This window comes from Lissotriton helveticus, chromosome 3_1, assembly GCF_964261635.1.
Source record: "Lissotriton helveticus chromosome 3_1, aLisHel1.1, whole genome shotgun sequence".
Classification (NCBI taxonomy): Eukaryota; Metazoa; Chordata; class Amphibia; order Caudata; family Salamandridae; genus Lissotriton; species Lissotriton helveticus.
The window spans coordinates 1,049,142,771-1,049,165,983 of NC_136061.1; the positions used below are offsets into that span (position 1 = coordinate 1,049,142,771).

Genomic DNA, 23,213 nt, shown 5'->3' on the forward strand with positions numbered 1-23,213 from the left:
CCTCTTGAACGTGTGGGAGTCATCTGACCTCTCTAGGCACGGGCAACTCTGGGCCACAGTGGGACTGATGGTGGCTAAACGGGATGTCGCACAACACTGGGGAGTGGCAGATATGCCAACCAAGTCACAATGGTGTTTAAATATGGATAAAGTCATGATAACGGAACGGGCGGTCTATTCTACCTGTGCCTGCCCGGGAAAGTGGAATAAGATCTGGACCAAATGGAATGAATACAGAGGGGGGGTCTGTGATCCCTTACCGGAGGAAGACCAAGATGAGTCAGACGAGGAAGAGGAAGTGGGCTGACACCATAAGCGAAGAGTCGGGGGGAGGGACAGCCAGGGGCAAGATACATGACTTCTTTACTTTAATACAAGCGGGGGTATCTGGGGGGGGGGTACGGGATACACCAGTTGCAAGGAGTAGGTATTCGAGCGTACACATGACCCCCAGGGCCCCTTAGCAGCAGTGGGTGAGGGAATACCGTGGGACACTCTCATGGAACGCTTGATACTCGACTTGTGCTGCCCAGCACGCGGCCGCATTTCTATTCCTAACGTTTAAGTTACTCTGTTGTTGTTTTGTTACAAAGCAAAAAATCAAAAATCATAAACCAATAACGAACTGAGACATTGAAACGTATGATGCACCTCTGTATGCCACAGCAATTTAACGGTGTATTACAATGAATATGTACATGTAGACTTTGTGATGCTGCTCAGTACTTGACTAATCGCTATAGCGGCCAGCCCGATGGGTTGTAGGCATTCCGCTGTGTAACTTACTGGTGCAATAAAGGTTTTTGAAAGAAAAAAAAAAAGAAAGAAAGGGCAAGTGTTGATGCATTTATGAACAACCAAGAGATTCTAGATTTTCAAAAAAGGTAAGAAACAGAATTCCAGAGGATGGGAGCCTATACCGAAAGCAAATATCTCCCAATCTCTGAGAAAGTTCGATATAAACAAGAGGACAAGGTCCCTGGAGCAAAGTGAGCTCTATGGAAGTTCTAATTCACCTATGTAAAAAAACACAGTGGAGCTAGCCTAAGTATGCTGTTGCCTGGAGGCCAGTGCAAAGACTGAAGAAGAGGTGTTACATGACATGGTTTACAGCAGCTGGAATAACTTCAGAGTCTTTATTGGTACGACTGAGCATGTCTTGATAACTAGTTTTATTGTTTTTAAAAAATATAAAGCATATCTGGAGACAAAATAAACAACAAAATACAAGCAAGCAGCGACACCCCTCGATCACAAAGAAGTAGAATGATCCACATCACAATCCTAGGAATAGGACACTTTACCCAGCATTTTTTACTCTGCATGCCATTAACACGCATTTTTTACTCCATAAAAACTTTTACAACGCAGGGCTTCACAACGCACTCCATTAATGCATTCCCCATTCCAATGGAATTACTATTCTAACTCCACGTGGGCGTTACTTTGGGGAATGCGTTGTATTAGTTTGTGGTGTAAAGCCTGCGTTGTATACGTTTTTGCAGATTAAAAAATGTGGGGTAATGGCATGTGGAGGAAAGCATGCGGGGTAAAGGATGTTTTCCCAATCCCAGAAACACAAAATGATCCCCCATATGCCCCATATTCTACAGTGTTTTTGAGGCAGCCATGCACTGCATACGCTGTTTCCTCCACCTCTGAACACCAATCCATGGCACAAGCATGCAGGTCCGGAGCAGTCCTCGAGATCCAGTTCCAGGCGATCTCACATTACCCCAACAAACTCTCCAAACCCACTAGGTATATTTCAGATCTCTTGCTCTCCAGCTCCTCCATTAGACCCAGAACCGCAATCTGATGGGAGCAGTCTATCAGCCTCCCCAACACATCTGACAAAACCCCCAAAGGTTGCGACCAGTATCATTGTATTACAGGGCACAGCCAAATCACATGATAGAAATCTGTGGAATAAGGGCCACAGTGATGTCATGCAGCCGATGGATGTTTACCCGCCTTCCAAAGCCGTTCTGGCCTCAGCTAAGTCACATGAAGAACATTAATTTGTACCATGCGAAGCCAGGATGAGATGGCTAGCTCCCCATAGGCCATAATTGCTTCCCTCCATTGCCCATCCTCCAGGGACTACCTGAGGTACTCATAAAGCAGGCGACCGCTACCAGCAGGATCTGAGGGCCCACCCCGCCCCTTTCCGGGAACCTCCCTAGCCTACATAGCAAACTTAGGAGTGGGGGAGTGGTCCTCAAGACCAACACCAAGGACAAAACAGCCAAGCCCGTGTAGGCCACATGCACCGCTATGGTCCCTATAGTGTCAAATTCTTTGCATGTCAGAAGATCTGTATCGGGAGCCTGTCACTTGCAATGGGCCAAAGGAAATTCGAGATCTTACGAAATGACGACGGCCATCTGAGCCGGTCAGTCTACGCATTTCAAAGGACAGAGTTGCCGTCCCAGGAGGTCAGAAACGAACCAAAAGTAGAGCAGAGCAAAGATCCGGAGAGCCGAGAGCAGACCTGTGGAGCATCCTCAGAGGCGCTGGGGCTTGGTTTTGGTGCATGACATGGCAAGGCACACCAAGCAGCATTTTTTTAAAGTGCTCTGCTGGCCCAGCCCGGCCCCTCATACGATTGCTTCCCTGCCCGTTCCTGCTGCCACCCACTTGTTCCAAGGTGGGTTGTTGAGCTCAGCAGAGTTTAGTAGACATGTATGTTTCTGTCCAGCTCAGGCTCCCCGACTCTGGAGTGCATAGAGAGTATGGAGAGCAGAGCGGAGGAGAGATGAGGAGAGGAGGTGCTGGTGGTGGTGCACCACAAGTCAGGGTGAGTGCTGGGTGTGCAGAAGTAGCCAGGCTAGGTTCTGGTGCGGCTTGTACTCCTCGGTGCCCCATTCCCCTCCCCCCCACCCGGTCTCAATCCACTGCACATCAAACTGCCCCCTGCTCCCACCCACACAGAACCAAATTCAAGGACTGAGGACCAAGGAGCAGGATCAGTCATCTCCCTTCAGCCACTGAAGAGCCTGGCAGAGAGTAAGTGCAGCGTGCTGGGTGGGCAGACCAGTGGGAGGAGCAGGTTTGGCATGGAGCACTTTGGCGCCCGAGGAGGATAGAAGCAGGGGATGCACTAGGGATGTCCTTCCAACCCCTCCGCCTTCTGCTACTGTTAACCACAGCCTGTTCAAGCCTGATCAAGCCAGGGAGGCACTTTGAAGTAACCTGAAGCACAAGGGGCCCCGTAAGCTGGTTGCCAGACCCTTGGGTCCAGTATGGTCAAACCAGCGCACCTTTCGCACTGGTCACTCATATAGCCATATAGCTACACAGTCATACAAAGGCATAAAGCTACACGGCCGTAACGTCTTTTGCCTCCCCCCCACTCCGAAGATGAGCAAGGTTAAGGCAGCAAAAGCCGGTCAAAGCTCAGTTTTATCCCACAGCAACCCACCGTCAGGGCTATGAATGCCACAGAATCCCAACAGACACGCCGCCATAGTGTTGTTTCTCTGCCAGATACATAGACTAGTCCATTAAAAAAGTCCTAAAATAACAAAGAAAAGTCATAAAAGAACGGGGGCTGCAACCAAGGTCCAGAAGCATAACGCAGCTTAAATTAAAAAAAATTAAAACATTGGACGTGCACATTTTGAATGGACTTTAGTTGTTTTCATAGGTCTCTTGTTAGTCTCTGATAGAGTTATTCCCGGTCCATAATCTGCGATTACCTCCCGCTATCATCACTTCTATTTTATAAGAGTTGAGGCACAGAACAAGCCCACTGATTATGTGGCATACCTCGGGAATGCTAGAATGAAATCACACGATGGCCCTTCTTATTTAGGCACAGGATGATATGGGTTTGGCCTCAGTATGTGAAAAAAGGAACCAGGGCAACACCTCAGTGTAGATACTGGAAAGTTACGGTTACAGCGAAGAGCCTTGTTCAACCCTGCACACAACAGACGGCAAAAAGTAAAAGAACAAAAAGACACCATTTGCTTGCAGCCTGAAAATAATTATACAATACAGAGCAGACCGTCCAATGCCAATCTACCCTAGATGATAGCGTGGTCGGTGGTGTGCAATTCCAGTGCCACTGCCAGAACGAGAAGAATCAAGGCACTAACAGCGCTGCTATCAGCAAATAACTGTAGGTCATCCACGAAAGTCCACCTTAGATTCATGGAAGATGTCATTAGTCTTGAGAAAAGGTCTCAGCTGACCAAACACAATGGCTGAAAAGTGGGATCTAAACCAGATTTTTAGGTCTGGCCTGGAAACAACCCAGCCTCGTGCAATCAAAACAAATACATAAATAAAAATATATACGCACATAAAAGTGCTTGGGGATGCCCTGTTCATCCATAGGTCTGTTCAACTCCCATTCACCTTTTGCCATTGCAAACCAAGGCATAAAGTGTGGGGCAGTGAGTCCGCCCACTTCAGCTACTGACTACCCTCATTACGAGTGATAGAATTTTGCCTCTTTACAGCTACCTCTGCATTGTAAAGAATAGAGGTAAATTGGACCCACCTTGGAAATAATAACTAACACTGATTACAGACTTTTAGGTACAAGACTGAGTTGCTAATGCACATTGTTTGTTTATGTCCAGCGCTGTTGGAACTGGCTAACACCATTATTAAACACATACGGAGATTGTTCCTGTGGGAGTGGCATTGATACTAAAAGATGATGATCTGCAACTACTGGTGGAGCAAATACAATTTATATGGGTATTTGAATGTAAACTAATACATTTTGCAGTGGCTACAAAGCTTTGAGAAATATGGTTTCGTTTAGGTATTAGGGCGCACGCAGAGTGGACCAATCAGTAATTACAAACTATTGTTTTAAAAAAAATCTTTTTATTCGTCTTTGTCAGTGAAAGAAAAACACCTCCACACGGAATGAGCCAAGCCGAGAATGTATACATTAAAGACTTGACTGCTGGTTTTGAATCAATCAGGATATATCAACAGCAGCCCAGATACACGCATAGAATCAGGACCATTCAACACTTCCTTGTCCCATGTTGAAATGCAGCATTAAGTGTCACTGTTGATGTCAGCATGAGGTCCTGTCAAGCTCTGATTGCTTCGTCTGCAGTGTCCTCTTCAGGTCCCGTCTCCAGGCCTATGTGGGGTGGGTCCAGTTCTAGCAGACAGAGTTGTTTTGGGTAGGACTGGGGAGTAACCCACAACTGATAATTACATAGATATGCTCAAAAGGGGGTCCGCTTGTCTCAAGCGAAATGGCAAAAGCTCCAAGTAGCTATCCATGTGCTCCTGACAATAAGTCAGATTGAGTAGCAGGTTTTTAGCTGCAGGTCAGGGACCACTTCCACAGCACATGGCCACTCACTCCTTAGCCACAAGCAGAGCCATGGCCAATTGTCTACGACTTGCGGCTGGAATCCGTTTGACGTACCCAAGGATTGTTACCAGTGGTGTGGCATGAATGATGAGTCCAGTCATGTCTGTAACTATTTCCAGCACTTACACAACCAATAGTCCACTATCTCTGGGCACAACCATGCCAAGTGAAAAAGGTTTGAGCTCAGGGCGCCACATCTAGAGCACTTGGCGTCTATCGTAACATTCAACCTATACATGTGTTCTGGACTCAAATACGTTCCATGTATGAATTTCATTTGGATCAGCCAGAGTTTGTAGTTGAGCAATAGGTATCTCGTTGCTCACTCTACTGAGGAAGTGTCTAGTCAGAGGAAAAGGAATGTTACAGAGCAAGTACAGAAATTAGATAAAAGCTATCTTTTTCACCACCACTGTCCGGCTTGTTGATGACAGCTCCGGTATGATCCACAAAGATAGCCGATTCTCAAGTTTGGTGATAGCGGCATTATGATTATCTGGCCACAGGGTCTTTATATTCCTGCTCACTCATATCCCCAGGTACCTTCCTGAGGATGTGCACCATTTGAGAGGATATTCCAGTTTGCGCTGTAACACTGCCAATGCCACAGTGAGGGGTAAAATGACAGACTTCAACCAATTAACAGTAATGCCAGATATCTGGTAGAAGCTAATGAATTCTCTTATGACTGGCGAGAGGTTACAGAGATACCAGAAGGCGGTGGGTATACTGGTTCCAAAGAATGGTAAGCAATGGGCGGGTTCCAAGCCCATTAGTAACACAAAAGTCATGAAAGAGTGAGCATCTGAGCTAGCGCTTGCTCACGCAGGCAAGACCTAAAAATGGGCAAAAAAGCCTCAGTCACCAATAAAAATTTATTTAAGATCTCCTTCTTGAGGTTGAGACCAGATGGTGGTATTAACCAACAAAGATGGGACAGAATTGCCTATGATGAAGCGTGCCACAATATGTTGGGTGAGGCTTTTCCGCCCATTTGTTTATGATACTCTTTATAGGACTTTGACACTTATCGCATTAATTTAGTGCTTTTTTTCACCACCATACTTTTTGGGTGAATAGATGTAACTTATCCAGCCATTGCGAGCCCCACCGTGTCCAAGAACAAAGTTATATCAGTCTGGACAGGATTTATTTGGGACTAATACATGCATGATACATGCCTGCACAGGAATTAAATTCCAATTGAGCAGTCTTTTCAAAAAAATCTTTTTACTGCTATAACAAAAAAGGCAGTAATCCTTACATCCTGCAAAGTGTTTTGTTTATCCCAGAACGAAGATGGTACATCATCCACAGTAATACATTGGCTTCTTTAATTAACCATAAAAGTGCTCTAGTACAATGAAAACCAACTAGTGTTCCTCAAGGGCTTATATAGAATGTATACTCCTGGGGCTTTGGTACACCCATACTGTTATAGTTGGCCATGGTGACTTTGCCATGGGTCCCAGATCTTTTGTACTTTGTGCGGATATCTCCTTTCTTCATGTACAAATTGCTCAGTTCTCCACACCAGGCCATTCCTATAGTTCATCAAGTGTGGAAGTGTCGGAGAACCCCACAGTTGTGCAATGTTGCGACGGGCTAACACCAGTCCTGAATTACATAGCAGACGCCTATATCTGGTACACTGTTGATCCCCCCCATACCCTTAGGATACAGAGCTTTCCCTCCGGAGTCAGAGTTAAACCTGTAAACAGTGCCAGGGTTTGCTACATTCTCTGCCAGTATGGCTGAATGGTGGGACAGTCCCACAATGGGTGAATCAGGATCATCTCACAGGCATCAGTGGAGAGATTGGTGAGGGCAAGTCAGCCCAGCTCTTGCCTTGGCCCCCCTGCACTGCTGATTCTGTAAAATGTTAGTTTGTGAGCAGAGCTGGTGGGGGCACCAAGCATATCAGGCCACCACACAGCCAGTTGCAAGGTATGCATGCACAATCCTCAGGGGCCTAGAAGATCCAGTCCCCTAATTGGTGCTTTTATGTCCAGGCTGTTACCAAAGAAGGAGGGAGCCCTCGCTTTTTGTTGTCTGCTGGGGGGCGCACAAAGTATATTTTTCAGCATGCTGTCACTATGGTGGTGGTGGTGGGGAGAAGGGCTGGGCGGTATACACTGTACCCCCTGCTGGATACTGCTACCTACTAAGACCGCAGTGCTGAAAACTCATCTCATGCTCAGGTCCATGCAGCGGTCTCCTTAGATATCGGGCAGCAAAGGAGAACAGTTCCACTAGTGCACAGCAGCTTCCCTCGGCCCCCTCCGGGACGCCCCGCAGCAAGACCAGGTTTGTGGTTGCTCAGTCCCAATCTCTGGCCCTCTTGTCAGCAAATGATAGTGCTAAGTCTTCAAGGGCAGTCCTGGCACCCGCACCAATCAGAATCCTGATAACAGGCCCAGGTGCTGCCCTAGACGCGCAGACCACTCTCTCCTATCCGGCCACGCAGCCTGCATCCTGCACCTCAGTTCCACTGCATCAAGCCATCCTAGTGAGCCACCCGTACCTGCACAGGCAATCACGCTGATGTTGGGGGCAGTCCTTTTCCTAGAAAGGGTTCGAGAGTTAAACTGAGCGTAGATTACTGTTGGCGGAGCTCCTCTAGAGTGTAGCCATCTTGCAGCTCCATATTCTTCAGTCCTCAATATACTATTGTTTAGTGTATTACTTCAATTTAGTGTCTTTTGTGATTAAATTACATTTATTATTGTAAACACCGTATTGCATATTTTTTTATTCAATGTCTGAAAAGTTTGTGATTGCACCAATAAAGAAAATAATAAAATATGTATCTGATACATCCAATTCATAACAACATTCATAGGTTATGATGACACAGGCATGCATAACATCTTACTAAACTGCATGGTTGGGAATATTCATGCTGTGCTTTTCAAAGTCACCTTGGGGGTCATTATAAAAAAAATGATCGAACGCTGCTTTGATCTAAATTAATGAAGTTGGTAATCCTGGAATATTTGATTTACCCACTCATAGCCTTGTAGTCCAGGGGTTTCTGCCTCTGCACTACACATATAGGAGAGGGTTTTGCAAGTGCGCTTTCTTTCCTTTTACAGTTCTACAATTATCCCTTTCGCCTTTTGCAGTACACTGATGAAACTGTTTTATTGAATTATCCTCCCATTGGCCTCCAATGCTCTCCAGCAGCATATGTGATCATTGTTTGGAATGAAGGTCCAGCAATAATTATTTTGGGAATTGGCTGGACAGGTGGCAGATCAACAAACTGCATTTCACCAGCTAAAGGTCCAAATCAAAGTACCCAATATATCTCTATGCAACTTTATGACAGACTTGAAGCTCCAAACATCACTTCTCTCTTGTTAGTGGTTACTGCTAAGCTAATCCCCAAGATACTCCACGCCACACTGATTTTCCCTTTAAATTGGCCCTTGGCTTGAGAGGGATCATTCCATGGTCTATATGACTACCTTTAAAACCCCCAGCCTAGTTCAAATGAGATTGTAAGTCAGACTAGAACACCAGGACTATAACGTAATGCAACACTTTCTTGTGGCAATGGCCTGCCTCAAATGCGCTACTGGTAGCAAGCTAAAAGTTTTTTGTAGGAGGTTCTAAGGTTTCTAGAACCGGTTGTCCCTGGACCAACTATATCAGGTTCAGTCTGTTATCCTTGTGTGGTATGGTGAGTGCATCTTCTATTCAAGCTTTCGAGAGTCTGGCAAAAACAACTGTGCGGCAATTCTTGCACACAAGCTCTGGAGTGGTTTACAGCCAAAAAGATGGAAAGGTTTCTTAGGTTCATTTATACAGTCCCCCATCTCCTCTATACTACGCCTGCCATCTCTAGGCACTGAAATGAGGGGTTGGGGGAGTGGGCAAAGAAAATATTTGTGTATGCTTTCGCTGAATTATAAAAAAATTAGAATGGATACAAACAACTAGCTGATTAAACAGTTCTCACCGAGGCTGGCTAGCTGTCAGTTTTCTGATTGGAAGATGCAAACATCAATGATGTTAATCAGACTCCGGTTTTGTAGAGACCAACAAGGTAGTGATTTTTTTAAAATAGTCTTAAAACTTCTAGCTGAGTTTACAAAGAAGTAACTCTAATATTGATTCAGTAGTCATTGGTGTATTATTTCTGAATCTTTATTTTTAAACGATTTTATTTTTTCAATTTCAATTGTTCCTATGTAATCCTAACCTTTTTAACAGTATTATGGTTTTTCTATTTCAAGCTGGATTACTTAGTACAATAATACATTTTTTTTCATGTGTTTAGAAAGATTATTTCTAACCAATCACTTTCTTTTTTACTATACCGTATGTTTATCTAATTTAAAAAAACACAAAACAATTATTTTAACTTACCTGCTGCGAACTTTCTATAACTAATGCCAAACCAAACTTTGAATCTCTTATCTTTATTGAACGCTAGTGAAGAAAAGAAAAAGAGCTGTGTTAAACATTTAAATACCACAGGGGATGTTTTCTAACTTGTATAAATAACTAGTATGTTTTTCATAAATAAAACATTTTGTCCAATCAACACTATTTGCACACTGCACATTATGAACAACTGAAAACAGAGTAGGTAATAGGGTAATTGACACTCTGGTGAACGGCCCGCCGTGGTGGTGTAGGTTTCTCTTTTGAGAGGCGCGCCTGCCAGCGGTCTCAGTGATGTGAAGGGGCCGCCTATTTTTATTATCTGAGATGCAGATTAGGTATGAACAAATTCAATGCCAAGGTTACAGTTGCTAAACAGCTCATAGTTATCCTATCTATAAAAGATGTGACACCGTTATGTTTTCGCGAAGATGTTATTAAGTAGATTCCTGACCACCGAGGTGATACTAACACCCTCATTCCTGGTTGAGCGCAATGCCGGAAAAAATAAAATGTTCACCCAGTAAATGCTGAGAGCACGGGGTTCGCTATTGACCAGGTGTGAAAACTGCTAATCATTCTGATTTACGCCCTTCAGAATAGGGGATAACATGTTATGAACGACAACGTAACAGATAACTTCTCTGCAGCAAGGTGGAGGTAGAGGTAGTGTTCAGGCTCATGTGGTAATAAATCTCAACTTAATTACTAAACATATGTTGTCTGCTGTGCCTAATATCGGCACTTATTTGATTTTTGTATGATAAGCCAATAGTTGATTTCTGCATACTGTCATAGCTAATATTAAATGTACGTTGCTTTTTATTTTTGAACACTGGACTGTAACAGTTATTCATTTCTTCCTTGCGCTCTTTTATGGGCCATCTCCGAGATGAACTGGTCTTGGTTGATTGTATGTCATTAGGACATGAACTGTGCAATCATTTAAAAGGACCAAAGTAATCAAAAATCCTTACATCTTCACAAACTGTGCAATAAATCAAAGCAGCTTACTTTAATAAAGTATCCAAATTTACATGTAGTGCAATTCGGCAATTTTGGGGCTCCACCGACCCTCACTTATGATGTAGATCTTAAGGCTTTTGGAGCAAAGAGGTTATTATCAGGGATGTAAGTGGGCCGGGTCTCACCGGGTCTGAGCACTGGCAGTTTTTTAAAGGGGGCTTCGAAACAGGTCTCTATCAGGCTCTGTTTTGTGCCCTGGCACAGGCAGTCCATTTTTTCCGGACTGCCAGTGACAGCAGGCACATCATTGTGTGCTGCTCACACTGTTCACTTCTCACTAGTGGAGAAGTTACGGCATGACGTCATGCCAGGTGAGCGTTATAGGTGAAGGGAAATCCTTTAAAGAGTCATTTTCTCTCTGGATTTCCCTTCTCTTTTTGAAACTCAGGAGCAGCAACATTGTCGTGGGGTCACCAGGGCTTCAAGTGGTAGCTTTTTCAATATTTTATACAAACCATAGTTCATAGTTGCTGCTTATTTATCTTATGCAACCAACAGCCAGTGAAAAAGCCAATAGTCCTGACTTGTTATAGGTATGATGTTACTTGTATTATATATATGGATGCAATGACAGAAAATGCAAAGTACAAGCCGGGTGGCACACTATGCTAAGCACAGATTTTTAGCTTAGGTGTTTTAAGCCATGCCCTTAATTACATTGGCCACGCCCCTTTGAGAGACACCCCAGTTTTTTAATCCCACTTAAAGTCCTAGTTATTACACTTTAATGTACTGCGGCAAGAAGTTCATAGTACGCGTTACAAAAAAAGACAAGAAACCTAAAACTGAAGAACCAGCCAAATAAAACTGCTTCAGGAATCTGCCAGTGGAGCAGCTTCCTTTGCCTTGAGTCAAGTTTTAGCTTCAATACGTTTTTACCCAGAGCTCCCGCCCAAATATCCTAGCCGCACCAACACAAAAACTGAACGTGAGGCCCGGCCGTAGTTTATCAGTTGACCCTCATGCCACTGGGGACACAACTTTTTTTCAGTCTACAGTTTCTCGTTTACAAATCATTGTTTCATCTGTGTTAGTCCACTTGGTTCAAAACAACTGAAACAAGGCCACGACTTCCAGACTAACTTGTTAACTAAAAGCACAGAACAGGAAACCTGAGGTACACGTGACATGCCCCGGTGTATGGATTCAGCAGCTAAGCCTTACCATGTGCAATAAAAATAAAGAGGCAACTCAGGGATGGCAGACAGTGAAAATAGTTTATGACAGTGCTTTAAATGGGCAGGTATTGAGTACCTGTACTTCTTCAGTTTGGATGAGACAGGGCCAGCACTTCAGCTGAGCTGCAGTGCTTTTAACTGGAAGTATTGGCACTTATCAGAAATAAACTAGCACACTGGGACAATGAGCACATGCACTTCTGTAGTGCCATTTCACACACTGGTTTGCTTCTTCTTCCTTCCGTTTACTGCAAAATGGCCAGAAGTAGCCCTAAACACAGCAGGGAAAATAAAGAACAAGCATTTGCAATGCAATAGGTCTCGCATTTTCACGAGTTTGACCTATTGGCATTGTAAATGACAATGGCTTTTATTTGTGTTTCAAAAACCAAAACATAAATAAAAGGCAATGTCATTTACAATAAAAAATTGCTCAAACTCACGTAAATGCGAGACCGATTGCATTGCAAATGCTTGTTCTTTATTGGTGGGGGTGATGGTGTATGTGGGTATGTTGCATGTCCCTCCATTTCCTTAAAGCAAGCATTAAAATCTATATGCATCATTGGAGGTTCCGAGTCTTTTGGAACTCTGGTTGCCAGTTGAGGGTCAGCTGTACTGTCCCTTCGTCTGAGTAGCTCGTCCCTAGCCATGGGTTCTAGCATCTGGATTTAAAGTTAATACATTCTAAACAAGTCTACTTTGCTGTTCTGGTCTCTGGTCATTTCAGCTACAACCCAATACTATAGATTGTCAGCAGATTATACTCTTGCAAACAAACACGCGCTAGCAGTGTAAACTGGCATCCAATGGGGGTTCAGGACACACGTGGATCAATGGACAATCATTTGGCTTATCCATTAACACAAACCATGTGCACCAGGCAGCAACCAATATGAGACATCTGGGAGGGGGGGGGGTAGCATATGACGCCACAACCAACTTGATCAACAAATGAGGCAACTAGAAGCAGAGAAAGCAATAGGAACTCATGAATCACGATATTAAAAGTCCGACTATTCAGCAACTCGTACACTAGCACACTGGCTCTTACAGTTAGTGAATCCATGCCTTTGGGCAAAGTGCACATTCCAACTGCTACTTTTTGCTTTTAAGTTGCTCTATATATAATACAACCAGCAACTAATATTACATGTGCACTGTTCAGCACATTACCGTCACATTTAAAAGTCCACCAAAAAAGAAAATTCCTCCTCATCACCTCAATGCCTAGGAATAGTCAGCACTATGATGAGCCCCATAACGTTGGGGAGTACATCTCAAACCACAGGATAAATCTGTTTGCTCTTTGTAGCAGGTGATATCCCCAGTGTACTCTGAACGAAAGGAAGATGGCGCAGCTTGCAAAGAAGACAACAAGCGAGTCACATCTGTAACTTATGTTTCGGGCCCAACAGAACAAACATGTATGTGGCTCGTAAATAACTGAATTACTAGCGGTGTTCACGTTTAATCAAGCTTCCATTACCATTAAAAGATATAAATTTTATTTTACCATTTAAAATCATTACACATCTCGTCCACTCCAAACTGCAAGATACATAATTAAAATTCAATCAAATATAAAACATTACTATCGTCACTTAATACGCTTGTCTTCAAGGAAGATCATGTAAAAATGATATTGTGGATTTTGATTTTCTCTTAGGCTATTGCAGCTGTCTGCACGTCGTTCAGTTCCTTGACCGCCGCATTCATAAACCTAAATAACTGAGCCGGTAATCGGGTTGATTCAAAACTCGACAGCGTCTCCACAGGTTATGATTTTAAAAGTTTTAAAAGCCAGGCACAGCTAAAATGTCTTTAGTGTCTGCAGTTTCGTACAAATACATATCTTTGCATAATGATTATGGAGATGAGCTGCATAATCTGGTGTACCAATAGGCTTTCAAGGGTATCGTTCAGAAATAGTCGTATAAATTGCAATTTCAGTTCCCTTGCTAATGATTATTTTAAACCAAGTAGTTATTTCGGGGGAGTCGCACAAAGTAACTACCAATCACAGATTCTTAATGTTCAAATCTGCGGGTATGGTTTTAGCTTGCTTCACCAAAATGCTTGCCAAGTGTTTAGGAGGGAAATGTGTTCCCCCAAATGTCATGCGCCAAGTTGTCTATGGGAGTTGCGGGAGCAGTAGTTCGATTACGATTTCTCGAATATAAAAAGCTGCCATGGATAGTGTACCATCGGTTGCCCGTTTTAATATAGCACAAAAAAAAACGTTTAGTACTAATTGCTGTCTAATGAATTTAATTTCCAAGCCAGGAGTGAAGGCGATTTCAGTGAAAGTCACTGTTGGCATTAATATATAATCAATTACCTGTGCGGGAGCAGGTTGCGACTGGACAGTTCAGATTCTTTAATCGACCTCTATTCCACCCGAACCCCTAAAACTTTGTAGAAAGTATCCCTCTACAGTTTGAAAACAAATTAGCGGTTTTAGTTTACTGGTAAACCAAAACAATGCCCTTAGTTTTAGACCCAATAATTTGGATAGTGTTCATTTCGTTGTAACAGGCTATGGCCTCCAAAGATACCTGAAACCCTATGTCTGTCTGATCTAACAAGACTGTATCATCTCAACATTGTAATACTTGAAACTTAGTATCAGCTTGCGGTAATGGAAAAGATATTACTTAATTATCAGTTTAATGTCGCTCAGATTTAGATGAAATAGGAGATCTAGAATGCAACCGGTTTTGAAGTTCAGAATATTATGTAGCGTGTCACATTTTCCCGTTACCTTACGCTTCAATAAGGTATCCGACTACAAGTTATTTCTGGCGTTTACAAGGGGCGGTGGAATTCCCTACTTAGAAGAACTGGCCCGCAGATGGCCTCTGACATTAGGATATGTTGTAAAAACAATAAACGCGTCGTATTAATAATGGATTCATAAAATAAAAAGTCCAGTGTGTGTAAAGAGTTTTAAGTAAAAGGCTTGCTTTAAAATTCTGTGAAGCTGTTATGTTATCTGACCTTACTCCAAGTTTAGGAGGGATGCGGTGTTTCATTAGAGATTATGTGGCACACAGTGTCTTGCAGAATGAAGTTACGGCATGCTGTATTGACGTTTAGTATGGCATGTCACGTCAATGTTTGACATTACGTTTACCTTGCACATACACGGCTGCTGCCTGTCCAAACTATGAATAATAGTATTTCTCGCTAACCTGATGAATGTATTCTCTCAAAACTGAGATCATGCCACCACAGTTTCCTCTCGTAGTAGGCCCTGCTGCAGCCTCGCTGGAGAACCACCCTGCTCAATTAGCGTCGCACCTAACCCCGTTCCGAAGTACTAACATTACCCACATCATGCTCACTGTAAGCAAACAAAAGAGTTGCAAGTGGAGCCCTTCAACACCCTTTTTAGAACCAGTCTCAGATACACATACTCAGGTCGCAGTTATATGGCTACAAATGTAGAGTAGCAATGGCGCTTTAGTTGTAGACTACAAAAACGAATCAAATCAAATCCCAGGCACCATCTCATTCTCAATCCGGGGGAAACTAATTTAAAAGCTGCGTTTTGAATGCCCCTTGGTTCGGCCCCCAATCCCCAGGGTGGAGGGGGATAGTGGCTGGACCGGGAGTCTCAGTGGAGGCCACTTCCGGGAAGCAGAGCCCGAACACCAATGGAGGGGATTGGCAGGAGGGAAGGGAGACAAGGAAGGAGAAAGAGCGGGCCCACCAGATAATAGGGCTGGGTCAGCGTAGTCGTAAATCTAGGGTTCTTTAAGACTACCGTTGCTATTCGACCGCCTTATGTATTCAAGAAAGTCACTGTCCCGTAGCGCCTGCCTCAAGGGAACCCGGCAGCGTCTCTGAGAGGTAGTCCATTGCACCGCACCAGCATCAAACGCATTGCACACGGTTAGGTCAATGGGAACCTGCCCCTGAAAAATCTAGATACCACGGTCCCAGCCATGATTAGGCAGCGGGCACCGCCTCCGTCTATAAAGTCTACGCACACAACATGGCGGCCGGTGGATCGAGATTCGAGGTTGCCCTAGAGGATCAGCGCCATCACACGCGGAGGCGGTCATGCCCGAGAGACCATGAGGGTGAGAGGGCTGCAACAAAACTGCAAGAACCAACCGAACTCAAATGGAAATCCGGACTATAGCCGCCTCAGGCACAGAACGCATCACGAAGTAACACGTAGCATGCAACTCTTACAAAAACCCATATGGTACCGCTATTCGAGGTGAACGCGCGGCCTCACCCTTTGTAGAATGGCATAAGGACTGTAACAGTGCCTCACCTGTTTAAGGCGAGAAATGAGTACGGTCTTGACTCCCGTGATATCCAGCCCACGACGCTTTAGCTCGGACTTTAGGTCGATGACGCGCAGCTCGGTGATCTTACCCTCGGAGACAGCGGCCGCCATTTTGAAGAGCGCGAGTATGAAAAGCGGCATCGCAATGCACGTGCGCCTACTACGTAGCCAACCAGCTAGAAGCTGAGGAGAAAAAAAACAAGCTGAATGAGGAACGCCGGGCGCGAAACAGCGCGGTAAGAGTGCACGAGATGCAGTGCCGTGAGCGTGCACATCGGCGCACGCTGAAGATTGCCGGAGAAGACATGCCGACCTCCGAGTCTGCCTGCTGTGAGGACACGCAAAGAGCCCGGTGAGTGTGGGGGTGTGTGAGAGGGAGGGGATGTGTGTGTGTGTGTGTGGGTGTGTGTGCGTGTGTGTGCGTGTGTGTGTGGGGTGCCTGTGTGCGTGTGTGCATGTGTGTGCCTGTAGGTGCGCGTCCACGGTCTCTAGCGAGACCTAATTAACCGCACAAGCTGTTCAATGTGAAGCGCGTTCACAGACCCGGGTCGGCTCGTGCCCAGGTCTGTATCGGCTCGCTCACAGCTCTGACTCCCTTGGCAGGGAGGAAGGCGGCTATGAGTCTCGTTGGCGGCAGCGCTTCGCGCTGCAACGCCAGCGAGACCTAAAAAGCGGCAAAGAGGGATTAATACCTGCTTACAAAGTCACCGATTGCAAAACGCCTGAACTTTAGAAAGGCATTGGGAAAAGATTTATTGATAAAGGAATCGCCTTTTATACTTCACAAACCAGTATGCAATCTTTATTTGCTAATCCCTAGTATCTACAGCAGCATTTTTAGACGCTGCACAAAGTTTTCTGTGTAATATTAAAGATACTTGTTTAAGCCTACATCCAAATTTATTTAGGTGATCAAGGGACTAGCAAAATATAAACACATAAGTTTATCTTACCTCCAGAAGACGAGCAATGAAGTGTGGCTACCCAGAGCTCCATAGGGATTCTAGAACTGCAACATTTCCTTCAGCATTTTAAGGTTGAATTCCCGAGAGAACGGTACCTCAGTTAGTTCGGTGATATTTTATGGTATGGCTTGACAGCACAGCTGTCCCCAGAAAATTGTGCTAGAATCACCAGGAGAGGGACTTTGGCTTCGTCCACATGTTGAAAAACAGGATTGCACGTTTTGATTGAGCAGAAGTTGTATGGTTCCACACAAAAAAGTGCTTGCCATCCACACATCTGTGATCATTATGTATCTTTTTCTAAATGCCTGAGATTGAACTTTTAGGGGCACTCAGATGACACTGTAATGTGAGTAAAGTGTCTAGAAAACTAAATAATTTAATGGGGGGGTTCCTCCAACAGCAGAACAGATTGGAGGAGGGCAGTCATTAACCTACATAGTTGTTTAGGTTTGGCCTGGCTGTGCAACTGTCACCTGGCCTTTTAACCTGCAGCACCAATATTATTCTAAAGCTCTTTGCTTTTACACAAATACATACCCATTCACATATCATCTACTTTGAATGCTTCGCATTACCATACAGCATTCCTTTAAAACCATACCTATAGGCATTTGCCAGTGCTTGTCAACTCTGCAACCATATTTCCAGTCACTGTCTGGAGGAGGACGAGGCGGACCTATTCCCTCTTTGCCGAACCCAAAAATGGAGATATGTAAAAATAATGCAAATGAACACAAAAACGGAGAAATGTAAAAATAATACAGACTTATCTTCTGTCCGTAGAATTTTCCATCAAGGTATCCCCTGCAAAGTTACAGGCGATTTTAACATAAACATGGCTAACCACCAAGGAAGAAGAGGAAACCTAAAGAGAACAGACAGATATTGGGGCATCCCATTCCTAATTTCCAAATTTGGTTCAGTCAACAGACCAGATCATGAATTATTTCAAACAATGGAAGCCATGGGCCTTCGAGCATTAAATGGCCGCACCCAAGGAGACATTCCGATGAACGCCACATAGAAAACCAACAAATCAAATATATTTCAGAAACAAATTTGTTTCAAATTTGTTTCTGAACTATACTTTCATATCCCTAAAACTTTTTAATAACATCTCATGTTTCAAACTTTGCGATAGGTGTGAAAGCGACCATTCGCTAAAAACCCTTAGCATCATAAATCAAAACAGGAGGAGGCAAACTTATAAATCCATCGGCACCCAAGAGCCAGGCACAAACTGGAAAAAAGTCAGATGGAATGGACTTGGTAAAATTCTGGTTTAACATTTACCTGAGATCCTAAAAACCCAATCTCGGTCTTGAGCCAATTACAAGAAGAACTCAAGGCCGCTTTTGCAACCCCAAATAGCTCTATAGCCACTTACCGTCAGCATAAGCGCAACACCTGGTAATCCAGCTTACTCAGACAACAACAAAGAACCCTGGACAGAGAAAGGAAAGATATTAATCTCCAGTCAAACCCACAGGGCCAAATAAAGCTTAGAGAATTACGGAAGTCTTATAAAAAGGCAATCTGGGAAGCAAAGAGAGCGAAATCGGAGCAAGACTGGATTGATATAGTTCAAGCCTGTAAAACCAACTCAAAGTCACTATGGTCATTAATAAACCAATCAGATAGTCACATCATGGGACCAGTGGGAAACAATGTCACCGAAGAAGCTTGGAAAGCTCATATATCTGCCCTCTATGACACGAAAGATGATTGGCCAGTAAACTCAATGAATATTTCATGTGAAACAACGTTGGCCTTTACACATAGTGTTATTTCATAAAATAATTGAGAAAAGCAGGGGGGGAATTGTGTGCCCGGCTTAAATGGCCTTGCAGGGGTCATGTTAAAAAAAGAATGGAATTTCTGGAGCAGCCGCTTCCAAACTTCATTCAACTATTGCTTAACCACAGAAACTATCTGGACACTTGGCACGGCTCAATCCTAGAGCCAATTCATAAGAAGGGCCCTTATGGTTCCAGAGAAAGCTATAGAATGATAGCCTTAATAGACACCGATTCCAAAATATTTGCACAACTTATCTTAACAGAACACGAAGAATGGGCTGATAAGCAAAAACGTAATCGTATATAATCAGACTAGCTTTCAACCAAAAGCTAGTACTTTAGATAATCTGGTAGCTCTAAATATGATTGTCGACAAATGCGTGTCAAAGAAACAATTATTATATACATACTTTGAGGGGTTCTCAAAAGCCTTTGACCAGGTCAACCGCAGTTTAGTAGGGAAAAAGCTGTGCAGTTGGTAAATTCCGCCAAAATTATTGCGTGCAATCCAACTTCTATACTTCAATAATTGGACCTAGGTCAAACTCGGTCAAAACACCATCTAGACAGAAAAAATAGCCGTAAAGAGAGGTCTGAAGCAAGGCTGCGTCTTGGCCCCTGTACTATTTCATCTGTTTTTGGCGGATCTTAGTGCTTATTTGGCGACAACAAATTCTTAACCACCAAAACTGGAAAGCAGGAATGTAGCCTCACTATAACAAGCAGAAAATCTTGATCTCATGAATTCAATTGGGACGGGACTACAGAGACTACTTAACCACCTAATATCTATTGTACTGAGATTGAAATGGCTAATAACGCAAAAACACGAGTAATGATTTTTGGTAGGAAAATAAACATGAAAGGCAGCTTGGGGGGAAACCAATTCTACGAGCTACGTCATACAAATACCTTGGAGTATGGTTACAAGAACGGCAGTCACTCACAGTTACATCAGTGTACTAAAACCAAGAATTGCTTCCCAAATCTCAGCTTTCCAGCAAATTCACCGGAAAGTGTAAAGCCCGACCTTTTAGCCACTACTAATCACAATACAAGCCAAGCTTATTTCAACTCTTTGCTACAGCACTGAAGCTTTCCTGGGTAAATTTGGGCCTTTCCTCAATTCAGCACAAAATCAGGTCTTCAGAAGTCTATATCAGCTTCCCCAAGTGCATCTCCCTCTCAGGTTCGATTAGAATTCGGACTGATTAATCAAAATTTAGCACAAACTGGTGCATTGATCAAATACATGTCATTAGTAAGATCCTTGGATGCAAACACATCACAAGCTTTGATATGGAATGAAATTCAAAGCATCATGCTCCAAAATTAGAACAATTGGGCCCGAACCCATACCAAAGCATAAACAACGTTGAGAGCTAAAGAGCTATGGGACATAGCAATCCCATACAACGCTTTAAAAAAAGTAATTAACCAGCAAACAAGGAGGCGGTCATGGCTCAAAGATAAAGAAGAGTTCAGAAAAAGAAGGCATGCATGGATAACGATTAACACTCCAGGGAGCTGCACCCCCAGAAATACTCCATGACACTACGTGGATCATTTTATAAAAATAAGCTACGTTTTGCTCTATGCCAACCCCTAGAATCCCCAAATGGCAACCACAACCTTTGAATACAAAGTGCAGACTTTGCTTACTACATGAAGAAAGTTTGACTCCTATTGTATCCTTCTGCCCAATCTTATGAACAGAAAGAACAATTTTATTGAAAATATTTTTAATATGTATGGCATTAGATCATGTCGGCACGCTCTACTATTCTGTATGAAAGGGGAATCTCCACAAATAATAGCTGCTTTTATAAAATGTAATCTTAAAGCTGAACGATTATTGACCGTAAAAAGTCTGATGATTGTAACATAAGTAAGGCTCCACAATGACTTTACTCAAACAGGGCTCAAAATTAACTGCTGTCATGCTCAAAGGAAATCGTTAAAATCTGATTCAGAATATAGCAGTACATGTTTTTAATTTTTTTATTTGCGCAATATTTTATGGTTTTTATTACCTGAAATGAAATGATCTACCTATCTATCTACCTCTTTCCCAAACTACTTGTACAAATCAGGACTACACTTAAAACCAGATTAATCCAAATGCACTCTGTTTGCACTGATCCTAAAATGTTGAAGATGTCTATCAGTGCATTATTCTTTCTAAACAGAATAGTGCCAAATTGTATATCTAACTAGGAGTAAGAACTTGGACTGAATTCTTACTCAGAGGGTGATTTTAAATCCACCACATCATCCATGACTGAGTACAACAATGAGTTTGAAAATTTATGATGAGTTCCTAAGAGGATCGTGGTCAGAGAGGTCACCAAAACACCATTGTGCCCCAAGGAGGTGATGGGCCTACTATTCGCGTAAACTGTCAAAGAATTGTAAGGTACCATTGGTCAGAGAGGCTGACTTTCCTTACAGATGCAAAAAGAACAATTGATGGACAGAATGCAGAAGAATGTCATACATTCTCCCCAGTACAGAGATCTGGGTCTAAATTCATCGTTTTTTTTGCTCACCATGCCATTCCAGTTTGGACCCAGCCATATGCAAATCAGTCTTGACTCTGCACCCAATGGGAACAGTCCAGCCCGAACTGCCAGGCCAGTTCCTCCCTGGCCTGGAAGAAAGCATTCTATGACCGGTTTCGGGCTTTCAGCCCTCATCAGCCAGGATAGCTTGACTCCAGTGGCATGGAGAACACGGCACTCACGTCTGAGCATACCCGTCCCACTCGGGGTGACAAATGCATCACAGGGTCAAGACTGATTTGATAAGGCCAGGTCTAAACTGGGGTGGCATGGTGAGCAAAAGAATGATGGATTTAACCCTGATCTCTTGACTGGGGGTGAATGTTGTGAATTGTTCTGCATTCCGTCCATCAATTGTGTGACTTTTGCTTTCACGCCCTAAGTGCGCCAGGTATGCCCAGACGTGGGTCCTGGGCTCACTGTGCCACTGGAATCAAGCTATCCTGGCTAAAGAGTAGTGAAACCCTGAAACCGGTCCTAGGATGCTTGTTTCCGGTCCAGGGAGGACCTGGCTTGGCAGTTCGGGCTGGACTGTTCCCATGAGGCACAGGGTCAAGACTGATTTGCATATGGCCAGGTCTAAACTGGGGTGGCATAGTAAGCAAAAGAATGATGGATTTAACCCAGATCTCTTGACTGGGGGTGAATGTTTTGAACTGTTCTGAATTCCGTCCATCAATTGTGTGTCTTTTTGCTTTCCTTACAGGGCAGGCTCTGTAACAAATTATTTCATGATATCCTACTTCATGTAAGCAGTTTCAAAGAAAAGTAATGCATCAATCAATCAATAAGGGGTTTATAGAGCCTGGGATCTAGGACTTGAGTCCGTAACCATCCACTTCCTCTCTTAGAACCCACCTTAACAATCAGTCATTAACCACATTTTTGCCTTTGACCCACTCCTGCTCTCTGCTGCCTATTGGCTAGATTAGTGCTATAAAAATGGTGGACACATACATACACTGAGGAAGTAGAGTAATCAGAGCTGGAGGAGCCATTCCTTATGAAGTCGAAGCCACCATGTATGCTGGGATTGAAGGAGATCAACTCGCTCTATTAACTAGCCTGGGTCATTCTGGAAAGGGTATGGCTGGCCTAGGAGAGATTAGTCTTAATAGCACCATAGACCGTCACAAATACAGTGAAACTGACGTCAAATTGGGCATTTGTATCCTAACTGTATTAGAAAAAACAGAGGAAGGCAGGTTGAAGTCAGTGCCCTCCATGCAAAGTAGGTTAAAGGGGACACCTCAGTCTTGACGGTCTCTGACTAGCTGTTGTCTCAATATCAGAAAGTTATCTATAGGGTACTATATCCATCCCAAAAAAACTCAGTGGTCACCTTACATGATTGATTTATGAAAATTAATCTGTTTAATGCTTTAAAAAGTAACCTGCACTCCTGGCGCACTACCTAAGACCTGTGGCTGAGGCGATCTGACCTGACTGGACCGGACGCTGCACAGAGGTGCACGCCAGTGGTCCTCTGTCATAACACCCCGGAGCCATCACTCGTCAGGCGGGCACTAGGCGTGGTCCGGAGTGGGGCCCGGCCTGAGGGTCACTGGGAGCCTGGTCCTCCCGGGGGTCAGAGCACGGGAAGAATGGACAGATCCGCGAAGGTCCCCGCCAC

At 43.8% G+C, this 23,213-nt stretch overlaps 1 protein-coding gene across 1 annotated transcript in view; it reads right to left on the bottom strand.

Moving 5' to 3' along the window:
• The window catches only part of BBS5 (Bardet-Biedl syndrome 5), a 135,377-nt gene that overhangs the window by 42,965 nt on the left and 69,199 nt on the right, over window positions 1–23,213 (bottom strand). Inside the window, exon 8 of the mRNA XM_078681613.1 lies at window positions 9,728–9,790. Within this exon, the coding sequence (XP_078537739.1) occupies window positions 9,728–9,790 (63 nt within the window). The remainder of the gene's footprint in view (window positions 1–9,727; window positions 9,791–23,213) is intronic.